Below are 17,481 nucleotides of genomic sequence, written 5' to 3' on the forward strand. Positions count from 1 at the left end.
AAGTAAAATACGAATCCATCCGACTGTGCTATCAAGTAAAATACGAATACATTCGACTGTGCTATCAAGTAAAATACGAATACATTCGACTGTGCTATCAAGTAAAATACGAATACATTCGACTGTGCTACACATCAACGATGTGTTTTATAAAGAAAATATCATCTACTCTGCTATACAGAAATAGTAGTCTTGTGTCTACAAATGAAACACGATGTGTTATAGGAGCCACACTAAACAAATGTATTGCCAAGAAGAAGACCTCCTCACATTAAAATGATTCTTATAAACTGTGTGTCTTAGGGCATAAAACAATGTCCTTCACATATTAGTGTTCATTAGGAGTTACTTTGTAATAGAATTGAAATCAATTAACTGAGCTGAAAATAATGTTTCTTGTATTTGGTTTTTTTTATAAACATCTATGAACTCTGTAACTTGCATTAAGGTCATCAAAGATTTAACGTATAATTTGTCTAGGGTTCTTAAGTTTTTTATACCCTTCCTGTCTCTTCTTTTTGCTGCTTCAAGGAGAAGTGTCGACGAGTCATTACGCTTCTCTTAGCCAATCGGGTACTTACAGTGGACCTTGCTTCTTCGGTTCATTCATAAAACCGTTTCGCCTACGGCAGTACAGGTTTTGGTACAAACAAAAACAGGTTTCATTCATTTATCATAAGTGTTCATTCATAAATTCCTCTCGTAGTACTCGTAGTAAAAGTGTAAGTTGGTTGGCGCGTGGGAGCGTGCTCATATGTTACGTCACAAACCATGAGAAAATAGGTAGAGTGGTGCCGTAGGGTCGCAAGACGACAACGCCTTTACGAGTTAAACCGGGTTGGCCCGAAGCACAGCTTGAATATGGCTGACAAACCAGCTAACGTTTAAAAACATTTAATATATGTTTGGTCTTGATGTTTGTTATTTTTCTTTCGAAAAGGAAAAACATATGTCAAAGACTAAAAAACCTGAAATAGCTAGATCCAAATTTGTATGCAAAAGTATTATTATTTTTTTTACGAAACACGCTTCCATGAAATAAAAACTTATCTTATTTAACAACCAAGTTTCGATCAACTGCCCTTCGTCAAGTTTGATGTTAAGTAAAATAACTGCTTTTCTTTCTTGAACGTGTATTAAGAAACAAACAAAAACTTATTTTGTATAGTAAGACAGGTTTCAACGTCCTGCAGACTATTCGTGTAGCTTTCTATCCAAAGAAAACCGTCTCATACGCAGCTAAGTTGAATGTGTATCCAGGTTTACGACCTAAATGTTGTACGAACCTGTATTATTTGAACTCACCAACATCGTATTGTAGAAGACAATGTTTTTTTGTTTTTTTTAAGTTAATTTAGACGTCTTTCTTGTCTTTTACTAGAAGAAGTTTCAGAGGCATCGCTAGGCCCTGACACACGGGACTCGAGCCCCGAATCCCCAGTTGGTGTCTTTAAAAATTAGAAAAGAAAACCATGATCGATATCATACTGAAACGCCCAAAATACCCGCGCCTATGAGCACGAGCCGCCAATCTTTTAAGCATCTAGCGACGCTTCTGGGAAGTTTTTGATATCATGCGATGAGCGTATGTCTTAGTAACTAGAACTTCCTTTAAAGTGTACGAAGCAATTTGAACGAATATTGATCAGCCAGTTCAGTTGATCGCTGTAAATTGTGAATTTTCGTTTTTAACCAAGTAATAGAAATATCGTATGTACAAGATAAATTACACAGTTTACGTAGAGCTTATATAAATTATGACACTTGTAGTGAAAGAAATAAAGCGCTTTCGATATCATTAAATAGGCTGAACTTTCTTTTACTGAATAATGCAAAAGAAACGGTTACTACACTACTATTACATTTTGTGTTCAGCTTGAGCATAGAAATTAAATCTTGTTTTTAAGCTTATTAGCATCATATGTACTGTCGTAATCTCTTGTTCCCAACATTAAAATTACTGTTCATGTTTTGGGCTTACAAACATACATGTGATCAATGCGTTGGAGTTTAACACTTGAGCAATGCAATTTAGCTTTATATTATGATCAGTTATTTAATCAGTTCTGATCAATAAAGAAATAAATAAGTTTTTTATTGGGAGGGTGGCGCTGTTGTATATCATGCTTATCTAAAAGATGGATAAGAAAGAAAATTTAGCATATGGTAAAAATTGGTGTAGTTATTTTAAGTTATAATTATTATTCGAGCCTAGACAGACGTTACCTAGTTGAAATATAATTGCCCATGTTAGCATGGGCAATTATATTTCATTGGCCTGATAATTTGTTAGTAGTGTGTAAGTTTTCTGTTCTGTCAGAGTGTTGTTTCCTTTAGCGTGTTTTACCACATCGCGACAACCGATTCATGTATATTGTATCCCTGTCACGACCCCTAGCGATTAGCGAAATGTATAAAGTTTCAGTGTCTGTTTTTTCTGTTATAGAAAATTTTACCGTGGATTTCAAAAATGTATAAATGAGAGTTTTGAACATAATTTTGAATAGAATTAAAATAAATTATTTTATTCTTTACCAGTCTCGCTATTTAGTTGCTTAAAATGAGGCTACCGGAAGTTAACGTATACATTTATCCTCACATGTGCCTACCATTAATTTTAAACGAAGTTTAGACATTGGTATTGATAGATGGCGTTCTCTCTCGATATGATATATGAATTATGTAAAATATATATATACAATGTTAGGTAAATAATCGGAACCAATGATTGAAGCTTGTGTAATTAGGTCAGGTTATAGATGTTCGAGCGAAAACTTTATCAAGTAAACGAGAATGAAAAAATCAGAATTTGAAAGATAAAACAAAATGTAATACCGAGCGCTCGTGGTGTTTTGATGGCTAACAAGTGATAAAAATTTTCATTGGATATTCTAAAATCCGTTAAATTAACATTTGTCTTTAATCTTAAGCTATTTTTTGTAAGTGAACTCAGACGCGTCGCTAGGTGTTTAAAAAATTCGGGGCTCGAGCCCATAGGAGCGGAAATGTTCGGCGTTTCAGTATGATATCGATCATGGTTTCTATTCTGATTTTTTTAAGACACCAACTGGGGATTCGGGGCACGGGCCCCGTGTGCCAGCGCCCAGCGACGCCTCTGAGTAAGCTGTAGTAACCATATGCACTTTGCACGTAATGTTAAAAACGTACACGACTTTAAACAAAGAATAACTACTTTATTTTACCGGAAATACAACAACAGCTGGTGTAAAATCTCACCTTCACCCCCCTTGAGAGAGGGGGTGGGTAACGGTAAGTACTGCCATTGAAGTGGGTGGTGGGGTGTTGTAGGTAAGGGATGGGATGTGCGTTGGGTCGTAGCTGACTCATATAGCATACTTCCTGTTTAAAAAGTAATTTAGTGGTAAACAGTGTGAAGTTATTATTTTTTATACTGAGACGATTTGGTTTATTTTTTGTTCTCCTCGATATTACTTGAAATATCAACAACAGCAAAAACATAAGACTTTCATATGAAAATTACTTCTCTTTTGGTAACAATAATTTCACTTTGTTAATACGTAGAGCAGTAGAAATATAACCAAAGTTGTGTTTTTTTGGTTTGGTTGAAGGAGTAGTAACAGAAACCTAACGTATTGTTAACGAAAATATTGTTTTTGCTTAACAGACGTTATTTTAGATATTGTTTTACAATACTGTTGAACTTTAATATTATTGGTAAATTACTATTGATTTTTGTCGAATAACCATACTATTGAAAACATTATGCATAATATTATTATTACCTTCTGCTACTGTATGTAGTTTTGGAAATGAAATGTACGTTTTTTTTCCACTTTTATTAGAAGAGCGATAGAAGTTATACAGAAACACGTTTCAGTAAAATGTAGCTTCGATATCATCAACTATAACTAACAATTGGCTTTACTTACGTTGCCTAAAGAAATTGGGAACCCTCCCCCCCTTCCCTTTTCACAACGTCATTATCTCAAATTTGATTTGTCATTTAGAGATACTTACTAAAAATATTTATATAATGAACAAAGAATTTCCACATTGTCAAGCTTTTCATGGTATATTTTTATTATGTATGAGAATTATATACTGAGCTAGACCCAACTGTACAAAGTTCACTGAAACTGATATAATAGTTAATAAGACAGTTGAATCTGAATTACACGTCGCGAACCAACGATAGTATCGAGTACATGTTTCATGTATACCGTGTATTCTAACTACACACATGGTTTCAGAGCGTGCCCCTCACTATGTAATATATTTACGCTATGAGTGTTTGATTCACGAACAATTATGTCGAAACGTGCGTTTATTGGTGCTTTGATTAACTGGAAGGCAGTTGTCAGGGCTATAGCTAGAAACGATAATTACCTAATTGTCCTTTCTGTATGTTTAGTAGTTCGTCATAAGGCTTGACAATTGTGACCAGTGCATTGGCAACCTAATAATTTATTGGTTCTTAACACCCTCCGTTTCACGTTTCAAAACCACTATTATTCGTGACAATTCTGGTTGCCTAGCAGTGAAAATTGTTACCAAGTCGTATGATTCCAGCGCCATCAGTAAGTAAGTACTTTTAATTGACTGGACACTAGAGAAAACGTCGATGTAGTTTCGTTTACTTATGCTAGAACTTCTACCTCCTGCATCGTTCGGCAAATAAAGTTTTTGAGAAAACAAGTGGCTTTATTAAATATTTCTCATGTTGTCTGTTAGTTCTTGCAAGCTTGGCTAAAAGCATTATTTGAAGGTATTTCTAGTTTTCTCTATACTTAAATATTTTTTCATGTTGCATTTTTTGTCAGGCAGTTCTTGAAAGCTTTACAAGAAACAGTATTTGAAGGTTTTTTTTTATAGTTTTCCGATATATTTGTTGACAAGGTATAGAATATATTTCTTTAAAAACACATGTTTTTCCTAAATATTTCTGGCTGAATTATTACTAAGTTAATATATACATAAAGAAATTAGGTGTATTAAACTTTGCCACTCCTTTTAGCCTATCTGTTAATATTGTTACTTAGATGTATTAATAGTGGTGAGGTCACTAGCTTACCTCTTCGAAGCAGTTACTGTTTTGTGTAGCTCTTGAAAAATCAGATATCTCGGTACTAATTGGTACTATGCACATTTTTAAATATATATATATATATGTGCTAGTGTTTAAAGTTTTAACTTCTACACTAGTGGTTATAGAACATGGTCTTCAAAGACTTTTATAGAAAATCGGAACGGCAAATGTGAATAAAATAGAGGGAACGATGTCGAAGCCCAAACTAACGCTTTAATATTAGAAGATTTTTCATGCTTATCGCTTAAAATGCTGTTCAACCTTTAAAGAGTCAGTTTGTAAGTAAGCACAAAGATGGGCTATCTGTGCTCTGCCCACCACGGGTATCGAAACCCGGTATCTAGCGTGTTAAGTCCGCAGACATACCGCTGATGATATGTGAAGAAATTTATCTACCATTTAAATCAAACTTCGAAGACATGAAACTGTCAAATTATGTTTTTGAAACGTTCATCTAACTTGAAATGATGGTCTGTTTAGAGAACAAAAATTAAAACATGACACTGTCAAATTATGTTTTTGAAACGTTCATCTAACTTCAAATGGTGGTCTGTTTAGGGAACAAAAATTAAAACATGACACTGTCAAAGTATGTTTTTGAAACGTTCATCTAACTTCAAATGGTGGTCTGTTTAGAGAACAAAAATTAAAACATGACACTGTCAAAGTATGTTTTTGAAACGTTCATCTAACTTCAAATGGTGGTCTGTTTAGAGAACAAAAACTAAAACGTGACACTGTCAAAGTATGTTTTTGAAACGTTCATCTAACTTCAAATGGTGGTCTGTTTAGAGAACAAAATTAAAACTTGTATTCGAACTTGCATTATTTTTTATAATTATTAACGTGATGTACTATAAGGAATCAATAGGAAGATGATATATTTGGATGCAAGCATTGTATAGCCATAGAGTAAGTTTGTTGAACCTCGGATTTTATTATTCAACCTGTTTAAAATGACGAGCGGAAACTTCCTTCCTTTCACTAGCTTTTATCCCTTTATAATTTAGTGGGTGGGGTGGGGGGATTCCTACTTTGCTCATGAATATATTTATCAAGTGCTCTGTGAGATTGGTTTTGGTTTATCCGTATTAAACAAACACACTGAATAACCAACGACTTCAACTCGATCATAATATCTTCACTGAAAAGCTACTGAAGTGTTGGTATTATTAATTATTATTATTTTTCAATATCCTTGGCAGTTTTTGAGTTCGAAAACGGGGAAAAGTAGACGATTGCTATCGCTTGGCGTTACGACACCGCAAAACATCAACATTTGAGGTACGTTGTTCCCGCTGGCAGGCTGAAGACCGATCCAGCCGTGGGAACCGCCGCAAGCACTGTTCTCGTCCTACACTTAATGCCCTCTATCGGAGGGATTTGACTTTCCAGTCACGCTCTTTTGATTAATACGGCTTTCGATTTTTCTGGACATGTGAAATACAAAATGAAGTAAAAGAGAATAACGATTAATCAGATAATTTGATACGACATTGATCATATGTTTGTGGTTTGGTCACGTAACGTTTCTTATCAGTCACGCAACCTCAGATTGACTAAGTTTCGATTTTTTAAAGTTTATCAAGGAATCGGCTTATAAGCGTTAATAAAGTGCGAGTTCGCTGTTCTTGTAGAGATTTCATTACGCGTTGTTCAATCTGATTATTATTTGAACAACAACTTAGTCGATAACCATGAAGTTAAGCTCTACTTTATCCAGCTCATCATATCATTTCCATTAGTTTAGTATAGCTCTACTTTATCCAACTCATCATATCATTTCCATTAGTTTAGTATAGCTCTACTTTATCCAGCTCATCATATCATTTCCATTAGTTTAGTATAGCTCTACTTTATCCAACTCATCATATCATTTCCATTAGTTTAGTATATTGCAGAAAAGTTTCAATGAAGACAAGTATTTCCAGATTTCTTGATTTAGTTGTTCATTTGTAAAATATAAAGCTGTAAAATTAGTCTTTTATTCGGTAGTGTGCTTTACAAACGAATACTATGTTTCTTATTGTATGTGTATTTAATACTTGTATCCGGGAGAAGTAGAAACATTGTGTACTAATAAGATAACTTATACTTTATAGTCTCGAAGTCGCTTTGAACGTTTGCAGAAAATATTATTAAAACGCAAATCGAGCGCTTTTTTTCCAGAGTGGAAGTACACTTTTAAGCTTTATTATATTTAGGAATCCCGTTACCCATACTTTTGCTGCAAGAAATAACCTAAACCTTTAGATATTACACGATTTTTTTGCTTGGAATTAAACACAAAGCTACACAATGGGCTAACTTGCTTTGCCCCCCCCCCTCCCCCACGGGTATCGAAATCTGGTTTCTAGCTTTGTAAGTCCGCAGACACGCCGCTGTGCCACTGGGTGGCGGCAGAGGATATTCCGATTTTTTTACATGACTTGAATGCAACAATGGTGTAAGGATTCGTGAGAATAAGTATTAAACTAAATGGATTTATACTATGATATGTTATTTTAACGCTGTTATTAAACACCTTCCAAGAATTTCATAGCCCTTGACCTGAATGCATTTTTCTTCATAAATCTCTAAGATCATGCTGTAGTGCAACTGTAACTTGAGATACCGATCACTTCTAACAAGTCAGTAGCTTTGGAGGTGAAAGAAAATATCGAGGCGCTGCACGTTTTCTATTAGTACCATCTTATATACCCGCATCCTGGACCATTGTGTGAGCATGTGATCTCTTGCTCGTTTTCAAGGGCAACAGTTTAGGCTCAGGAAAACGTGTTAACAGATCAGAGACGTTATCTATAGTTTGAACTAAGTTGCGGAATTCGGCATACCCTTTGTTCCACGTGGTTTCACAATAAGTTGTTAGTGTATTTCTCCAAGAACATACACATACGCATTGGTGTGTATTTACACGTTTATAACTTCCCAAGTAGTCAGAGAACAGAACCTTATAAACCTGACAACTGTTTAAACAATGGGAGACTCGCTACATAGTTATATCTTCAAGCTTATACATTTTATTCATCTGACGAGAAAAGGCGTGAGCAAGCAAACATGTTTATAAGCACTAGTTTTACCTCTCCACCACTAAGCTATAGACAGACTACACAAAACTACATTATTTAAGAAGTTTCGATCCACAGGCTCTTTGTTCAGAATATATATATATTTAGTGTGTATGTGTGATGCACCATTGAACCAAGTAAGTTTTTATGAGAGTCTTACAACATGAAATATCATGGACAAAGATAGGACAGTTTCCACGAACTTTACATAGTAATTTAAATTATTCAGGGCACGAACTTAACATAATGTGAAGTATTTAGGGCATGAACTTAATATAACTTAAAGTATCCGGAGTATATATTTAACATAACTTAAAGTATCGAGGGAAGGAACTTAACATGATTTAAAATATCCAAGGCATGAACTTAACATAGCTTAAAGTATTCAGGGCACGAACTTAATATAAAGTCTTCAGGGCACGCACTTAATATAATTCAAAGTATCCAGAACACGAACTTAATAACTCAAACTCACTTTAGAAAGAAGCTGTCAAACCATTTTGATAATTTGACGAGTTACGTTAAACTCCGTAAATAATGAAAATGTAAATAATAATTCGGAATTCGTCTTATAATTATCAGGTTATTGTATGTATTAACAAAACTTAATTGAGTGAGTGTACGATAAACTAAAAACTAAGAATTGGTGAATAATAGGAACAAAAATAGAAAACATGTATTTCACTAAAGAAATTTTAAGTTGATGATATTGGGATTTTCCATATCGAAAATATAAGTAGAATTTTATAAATTAATCTAGCGATTTTTATGAAGAAAAAAAAAAGAGGTAAATCTAAGTGACTTCAAAAAAAATATTTTTATTAACAGAGTTATTGTGGGAGAGTATTCGGTTCCAATATTTTTGTATCGAAACTATTTATATAGATATAATATGTAAACGTAACTTCACTAATTTGGTCTTTTATAAAAGTAATTACTTACTCTTCAGCATATTTCAGTGGTTAAAATTAGGCGAGCGTATTTATTCAACTGGAATTAGAATTGGAGTTTAATTTGTACAAAACATTTCTCGTTGTGAAATGTATACGGCACTGAAAGACCATGAATAAATATATGAAGCAATGTGTGAACGTTAGTCGTAAGTGTCCTACACATGAATAAAATACAAAAATGCTGAAACTTCGTAAACATGTGTGGCAAAGTCAAAAGTCTTGACAGTGCACAAAAGTGTAACGTAAAGCTTAAAATATCCCATAACACCACAATATTGAATAAAGAACACGCACATCCTGTTATATGTGGATAAATATATAAAAATGTGAAATAACTGCGATACTGTAAGAAGGATGTAAAAGAAAACACAACGGATTGTTTTAAACACCAAAAAAAAGTGAAGTATCCGAGATGTAATATGTGACATACGTATCTTCATACCCGAAAAACATATTTACTCGATATGAAATATGAAGTAACTGAATAGCATACAACTAATTTTGTACAGGTTTGAGTTGCTTTTCTCCTGAACGTATGTTTAAATTTGTTTTGTTTTATTTAATGTGCAACATTTTGAATGCTGGAAGTATGATGATGAACTGCATGGATTAAACATGTATACAAACCTAACTTTTCAATCTCCTTGTATTTTGATGTATCTTTGCTTGTTCATAAGCCCAAAACTACACAATAGGCTATCTGTGCTCTGCCCACAGGGGGGGTATCGAAACCCGATTTTTAGCGTTATAAGCCCTCACACTTACCGCTGAGTCATCAGGGGGCCATTGTATGTTAATAATAATAATAGCTTGTTTACTTGTTTGTTGTTAAGTGCAAAGCTACACAATGGGCTATCCGCACTGTGCTAACCACGGGTATCGAAACCCGATTTTAGCAATTGTAAGCCTTCAAACTTGCCGCTGAGCCACTGTGATGGGGGAGGACAATAATAATAGTAAAAATCTCTTGCGATTAATTATAGTAACTTTTCTCTTGCTTCATCAAGTTGGATTAGAAATCAATATACTCAAATAAATTACAATTATAGTCAATGCACATAAAATATATAAGTTATTAAGCATTTTTACACAGCCAGAGTAATAGTTTGTGGGTAACTTAGTTGTTTTTACACAACCATAGTAAAAGTTTGTGGGTAACTTAGTTGTTGTTACGCAGTTTTTCAGGATTTAATGTTTACAGTTTTACGAAATGAGAAATAGACAAGAGGTAGCCATTTACAGAAATTTCCAGCGTTGTACGAAGACCGTACGGGAGATGTGAAAGTCGTTAGACACCCACCGTGGTCCTAGCAACCGCCATGATCACGCGCGTGGCCAACTCGGGACGGCACGCCTCCTCTAGGCTTGCGAACGTCTACTCTTTCCTCTCCCATTCTGTGACTCAGCCCATTGAGACTGATTATACCAGTTGGCTTAGGGCGGAGGAGGACGTAATTACTGTGTCTTGATAGAGTCCTCGGCCCTCGCTTTCATTCCAAGTGGCAGAGCGGTTCGGATCGTTTGTTTCTATGAGAACAGGCAACTTTTAATACTAAGTTCCTAACTGTATGAGTCGGATTTGAAAATACCTCGGTTTTTATTAAAATCGAATTTGATTAATTCGTGATGCCACTGGCAGATTCTTGCGATGTCTTCTATGTTATGGTGTGTAAAGCATGGACTGTTCCAGTGTGTTCTCAAACCATAGGCCTATCGTATGACCCAGTGTGCTGTTATACGTGAATACAATTTAATTTGCAATTAATCAGGTTTGAAACAAAGTTACAGAAATTTACCTAATTCTCATGGTTTTCATACGTACTAAGTATATAATTTATGTCACATTAAGGGCAATGAACAAATCAAACTTCTTTCTCGAGTATGTGGTGAAATAGCGTTATTCTAGCTTAAAGAGAGGAATCAGTGAAAATGTAAGTCTTTACGCAAAAACTTTTATATCGTATTTCCTGTTGGGACTTCTTGGTAATGACTCTCATTTCTGAAATATACTAAAGTAATCAAACATCAGAGGAAGAAATCAGATGCCGGATAAACAAGAAAGAAAGACCCATGGGCCCAAATGTGACCGAACCTAGATTTACACTGGTTGGAGGTAGTACCAGTTCAGTATGATTGTATTAGAATCATGTATACAACGATTTTTATCTATTATTTCAGCGCAAAAATAATTACAAAATCTAGCATTCAGAATATGTAGCAGCAATTATTACGTGTCATATATAAAGGACAAATAAATAGGGGTACTATTAAGTACTTCGATATTGGCATAATCATGATAATCAAAAACTCTGACTGCTACTTTTATTTTAGTTCAAAGTATAAAGCATGATTATTACAATGATTATCTTTTAACATCAGTACTCAAGCAAAGTATCCTGCGTTCGCTAAGTGAAGCAATATTGTTTCTGTGTAGAGAATTTAGTAAACAGGATACGTTTTACCAAATGATTGAGATTCTATGAAACTGTTTTGCAATTCCTGTATTTGAAACGAATTTCTGTAGAACGCCTACCGCCGGTACAAGACTATCGTGATTTTCTAAGCAATATAACTGTTAAAACTGCATATTATATTTTGTGTGACTTTGGCCATTATATTTTATGTTTCGATTATTACAGAACTTCCCACCCAGGTGCCGCCACTGACTCCAGGGACCAATCAAAAAATGACCCAAGCACTGACAGCTAGCTTCGGCAACTGGGAGAAGGAAAGACTAAAACTCTGTATTCCTAAAGGTACAGAAGAACGATTGTGTAACTGATAGTAGTTTAATTATTAGGTGTTCTTTGAATGAATTCTGTCAATTAAATCGTTTGACATTATAGCTAAATGTGTAAATAAACACGGTTAATGCATAAACTGACGTAAATTGTAACAAAATATATTAATTTTCACTGTAGTATTTCAGATATTACAATATATGAAGTGTCTTTCATGAAATGCTGTTAACACCAACAACACACCTGAAACTTTAAAATTTTACTTTGCTTGTTATGAGAATTGTTAAATGTTCAAAATGCTTCGTTTGTTTGTTGTTAAGCGCTAAGTTACACAATGGGCTATCTTTGCTCTGTCCATCGCGAGTATTGAAACTCGATTTTTAGCGTTGTAATCCCTCAGATTTGCCTCTGAGTCGCTGGGGTACATTTGAAAATGTATTGTTCATAACGACGTTTTCGCCACATACTTATTAACAAGTTGTATTTCCAACATATCTAATACAAAATTTAACATTGTGAATATTTCTCTTGCTAAAACTTTAAATAATTCAACTATTTGATATACGATAAGTGTGATAAGTAATGTATCTAAATATAATTACCGTACAGACGTTTTCAAACATGCTCCATTGTTTGACGTCTAATAGCATAGTTTTTTTAGAATAATTATGTTGGAAATTTCAAATGCAAGATTCCTGGATAAGGTTCGGAGAACGTGCTTTCACTTAAATGTACACAAATATAGGCGATTTATCTCTTTCACAGAAGCTTTCCTCCCTCATGCAGATTGGAAACGCATATTCTCACGTATATTTGTTTCGAAAAGTATAATTAGTTTTTCTTTCGTTTAAGTTAAGTATAAAATGATTATCTCGGAGGTAATTACGCGTTAACACGAAGGGTTAGAACTTTGAATTCTCAGCAAGAAAAGTGTTATTGTGTATACATTTCTAAGAAAAATTGCTTTCAGAGAACGAAGTTTTCGAAATTACGTTATTTACGACTATAGCACTTGCAAATATTTGAGGTGATTAATATTGAATGGTGTTAATGAGTTGGCAGGATATTTTCATTTAGGACCAGGCGTGGCTTATTGGTTAAACACTGCGAACCGAGGATTAATGGTTCGCAACTCTTTGCCGCAAAACTTCGCTCTGTGAGTTGCGTGCGCTATGAGGGATAAAAAATCTTGCTGCTCGGTCTAAGTTTTGATAATGGATGCTGTTCACTAGCTGCTTTCCCTCTGTTCCTTCACTTCAACATTATAGACGGCTACGTGCAGTTTGTCCTTTGTTTATCTTCGCGCAAAAATGCAGAAACGAACAATAGAAATTATCATTACGGCCGAAAAATCGCTAACAGCTAGGTGCCCAACCGATAAATCAATGTATTTTTATCATTATGCAAAGGTTGTTAATCTAGTTGTGTTAATTACTGGGTTAATCTGTAGTTCTTATGCTATTAGTTAATGTTCTTTGGTTAAGAGTTAGTAATAATTACACTTCAATTCAGAACACAACTGTTTGTCACTTTTTTGTGCTTAGGAAAACCCAGGGTAAATTCTTAATATACTTGATAACAACTTAATTGATTTAGTTCGAGGTTGCAATTTTTATAATTCAAATGAAATTCTTTACTTTGTCTTATTGGTCAAACGTTAAATTTTATGGTGTTAATCAACTATAGGCCTCTCATTACAACAAGTAATTCTGTACTTTGTCTTATTGGTCAAACGTTAAATTTTATTGTGTTAATCAACTATAGGCCTCTCATTACAACAAGTAATTCTGTACTTTGTCTTATTAGTCAAACGTTAAATTTTATTGTGTTAATCAACTGTAGGCCTCTAATTACAACAAGTAATTCTGTACTTTGTCTTATTGGTCAAACGTTAAATCTTATTGTGTTAATCAACTATAGGCCCCTTATTACAACAAGTAATTCTGTACTTTGTCTTATTGGTCAAACGTGAAATTTTATGGTGTTAATCAACTGTAGGCCTCTCATTGTATTCTGTGTTCAATGTTTTGAAGTTAATGATTGTCCAGGATGTTGAATTAGGATTAAGAGCTCAATACTTTTACACTCTTTGATTTCGCCGGAAGTACCATTGAGAGTCGTGTTGAGCGGTCTTATTACAGCTTTTTGTTGAAAGGACGTAGTCAACATTCCTAGTTACGAGACAAGGTGTTAAACATGAATAAAATCACCTGTTTTTGAACTCCAAAATCCCTGGACCACCTCTTTTTCAAGGCCAATGTGACCTTAGTACGTCCTGAATGTCAGTAACGTTTTGGATTTATTGTGGAACACTGAAAACAGCAGACATAAAATGTTTCAAACTTTGTTTTGACTATTTTTTAAAGCGATTCGTTTAATTTTTGTCACTTTTATTCGATTTTTAGAAATGATAATACTTGGATAATTACTTAGTTTTATAATAGTCGTTTCATCATACAAGTTGTGTTTAAACAGTAAAAACAGTATATGTACTTCATTCTGTACTATTGTCTCATAAAGAAAACAAAATTCTGTTTAAAAGTTTCATAAATTCGCGGTATCATGATGTTAGCAATACTTTCGTGTGGGCAGTTTTGTTCAGTTACAACAAGTAGTTCACGAAACCTCTCAACAAATTCGTTTTGTGTTATATAGAAAACATCACTATAGTTTTGCAGCATGTACAGATGTGTTACAGACAACAACTTAAATCTCCTTAATTAATGTGTTTAATATATCATTAATCGTCTTGCTGGTATTAATTATTAAAATGTAGAAACTATCATATTGTATCCTTTCCAAAACTCCAAAAGTTGCACGCACTTAAGGGAACTGATATCAGTACTATTTGTTCGGTTTCTGTAATTATGGTATCTAAACTTACATTTTTCAGAGAAGGAGAAGATAAATAGTTATGTATGCATTGGGAAATTAAAACAAAGGTATTGTTTTCTTTTCATAAATAACATAAAGGATGGCTGTTTAATGTATATACGTTTTTGAACTCCAGATGACAAGCTAAAATGCAGGTACAGCCTTATTTGATCAAAAAAGATGAAATATGTGGTCAAGACTGTGTAACGAACAGAACAGTTGATCACGTATATTTCTTTCCCTGATCCACTTCCTTCTATTTTCAACTACACATATACACATATATAATGATATGAAAATACAATTTGATTTGATACAGATTTTCAAAGTTTTTGCTTGGTGCTAATGTTAAATGCCCCCCCCCCCCAGTGGCACAGTGGTATGTCTGCGGACTTATACTACTAGAAACCGGGTTTCGATACCCGTGTTGGGCAGAGCACAGATAGCCCTTTGTGTAGCTTTGTGCTTAATAACAAACAATAACAATAGTGTTAAACGTTTTGCCTTTCTCTTGGTAATTAACTTTTAATACTCTCTGGATTTCAAAAGATTAACAATGTTTTTATACAGGTTTTTACAGTCTTAGGGTATTATATCCTGTTTTCTCAATGCTTTCATTGCCCGCTAACTGGTCCCCCGATGGGTCAGTGATAAATTTCCGAATTTAAAGTGCTAAAATCCGAGGTTCGATTTTCCTGCGGTAAACAGAGCGCAGATAGTTAATTGTATAGTTTTTAGTTGAAGGACCAAATAAAGTTACAGTCTCTGACCTGGTAAAGAAAAAAGTTGAGATAAATGTTATTACATTTCTTATTTTCAATATGAATGCATATGTTTATCGTAAGGAAAACATGTATACTAACATAGTGAAAATAACTGTATCTTATTTTGCATCACTAGGAATGTTATTGTTACTAAAAATGTTATCTTATTTTTTGATGGATCCTTGCCTTAAATGTTATCGTTACCACTTGAGTCGTTTTCTATAACTATCGTATTTTACATAAGAAATTAACGTGTTAGTTTTTTAGGGTGTGTGTGTTTTTCTTGTAGTAAAGCCACATCGGACTATCTGCTGTGTCCACCGAGGGGAATCGAACCCTGGATTTTTGGATTTCATTAGAGTAAATAATAATAATAAAATTCTGATGTTCTTTGAATCAGTATTTGTTGTATGTTTATACAAGGAGCAAAAGATTGTATTAAATAAATTTTTCATTCCTTTTTTTTGTGATCCAATTTTTGTACACGAAAAAATTGGAAGAACTTTAAACAGTAAAATTCGTCTTAGTGGAACAACTTTCCAAACATGATCCTGTACAATACTTCAATTCTGATATTTATTTATTTGTAGACCCACGTGAATGGAGTGAGATGGATGTGACTCACTGGTTGAATTGGGCAATTCAAGAATTCAGTTTGGAAGGGGTTAATCTTCATATCCTCAGAATGAAAGGTCGAGATATGTGCGAGCTTGGTAAAGAGTCTTTCCTCGCACGTGCCCCACCGTTCATGGGTGATATTTTGTGGGAGCATTTGGATTTGTTACAGAAAGGTAAGACAGACTATGAGATTTTACTTTGGGGAATATTTCTTCAATGTTATAACTTAATGCTGGATAGACTGAATAGTTTATTTATGTTTTAACATTCAAACACGAAGTGTGAAACCAAGTCAAAATGATCTCTTTTCTCTTATAATTGATAATGGTTTATTTAAAAAACTTGGTCGGTTTTGATAAAATTAAGCTGTTTTAGCTTTCCACGTGCTTTATAAATAACTAGACTGTTACTGTGTAGCTTTCAGCACAACAGGAAGCGGCGTTAATAGAATATATATGAAATCGCTAGCAGCTGATTTAGGCGGAGTTGCCAGTGGTATGATTCCTTGTTAAAATTCGACTTTCGCAAAATATTTCCTTCTATAACGAGTAGTAAATAGGACAGGAAAACTGATGACGAAATTGGTTCAGCGGAAAATAGATAGGCGAGCGTGGGGCCATATCGCCGGGACGGATGAGGCGGGATATCCTGTTTATTGTGTGGTAGAATACTGGTTGAAACACTAGCGTATAGATGGATAGTCGCTTTATGCGTTGAAACAGTACATTGAAATAGTGTAGTAGAAAGATAAATTTAGTAATTTTTGTAAATTTCTATATCCATCTCTCTCTCTATATATATATATATATATATATAAACAGCACTTTCTAGAGCTTAAAAGACGATAGAGTTAAAAAAAGGTTCAGCTTAAATAAGTTGTTAACATAACTTTTGAAACTGAATAACGAAAGTATTGTTTGTATTATAGATATTAAGAGAAAGACAAAAAGGTTAAAAACAGTATTTCAATTTTATATTCAATTATCTAAAATACTCCAATCAAATCAAGCCATGATACGTGCGTCAGTTATTGAGTGGCATCTGGTTTATTTGACAATAATTAACACTTAAACAGAACTATTTTTCAGTACAGCAATTTTGACTTTATATTAGTTTGGCATTTAACTTGAATCGAATGAATACTTTTTTATTAGATATAATTTGAACTAAAATAATGCTAATGAAACCATTTATCTTCGTATTTTTGAAGCTTTCAAGTAAAATTAGTTTTGGTGTTTGAACAGAATTACATAAATACTTAATTTTGTGAGCTTTATATTCGTGTGTTTATTAAGCCTTCCGTAAATTCGTGCATATGACACTATACGTCCCAAGTACATCCTGTGGATGGGGGTTCTATTTAAAAGAACGATATACTGGTACCCTCTCCCCCGC

General features: G+C 34.0%; 1 protein-coding gene and 1 long non-coding RNA gene across 11 annotated transcripts in view; one reads left to right on the plus strand and one right to left on the minus strand.

Moving 5' to 3' along the window:
• LOC111085311 overlaps positions 1-17,481 on the minus strand; it is a 151,545-nt gene that overhangs the window by 133,515 nt on the left and 549 nt on the right. The window lies entirely within an intron of this gene.
• LOC106457405 (protein C-ets-1-like) overlaps positions 1-17,481 on the plus strand; it is a 77,318-nt gene that overhangs the window by 40,558 nt on the left and 19,279 nt on the right. For 7 of the 8 annotated variants that reach the window (XM_022383313.1, XM_013916815.2, XM_013916817.2 and 4 more), the window contains 2 exons: positions 11,729-11,845; positions 16,059-16,259. In XM_022383313.1, the coding sequence (XP_022239021.1) occupies positions 11,729-11,845; positions 16,059-16,259 (318 nt within the window). Of the gene's footprint in view, positions 1-10,563; positions 11,203-11,728; positions 11,846-16,058; positions 16,260-17,481 lie in introns of those variants that run through there. The other variant, XM_013916818.2, reaches the window with a different exon arrangement.

The sequence above is a fragment of the Limulus polyphemus genome, unplaced genomic scaffold (assembly GCF_000517525.1).
Source record: "Limulus polyphemus unplaced genomic scaffold, Limulus_polyphemus-2.1.2 Scaffold326, whole genome shotgun sequence".
Classification (NCBI taxonomy): Eukaryota; Metazoa; Arthropoda; class Merostomata; order Xiphosura; family Limulidae; genus Limulus; species Limulus polyphemus.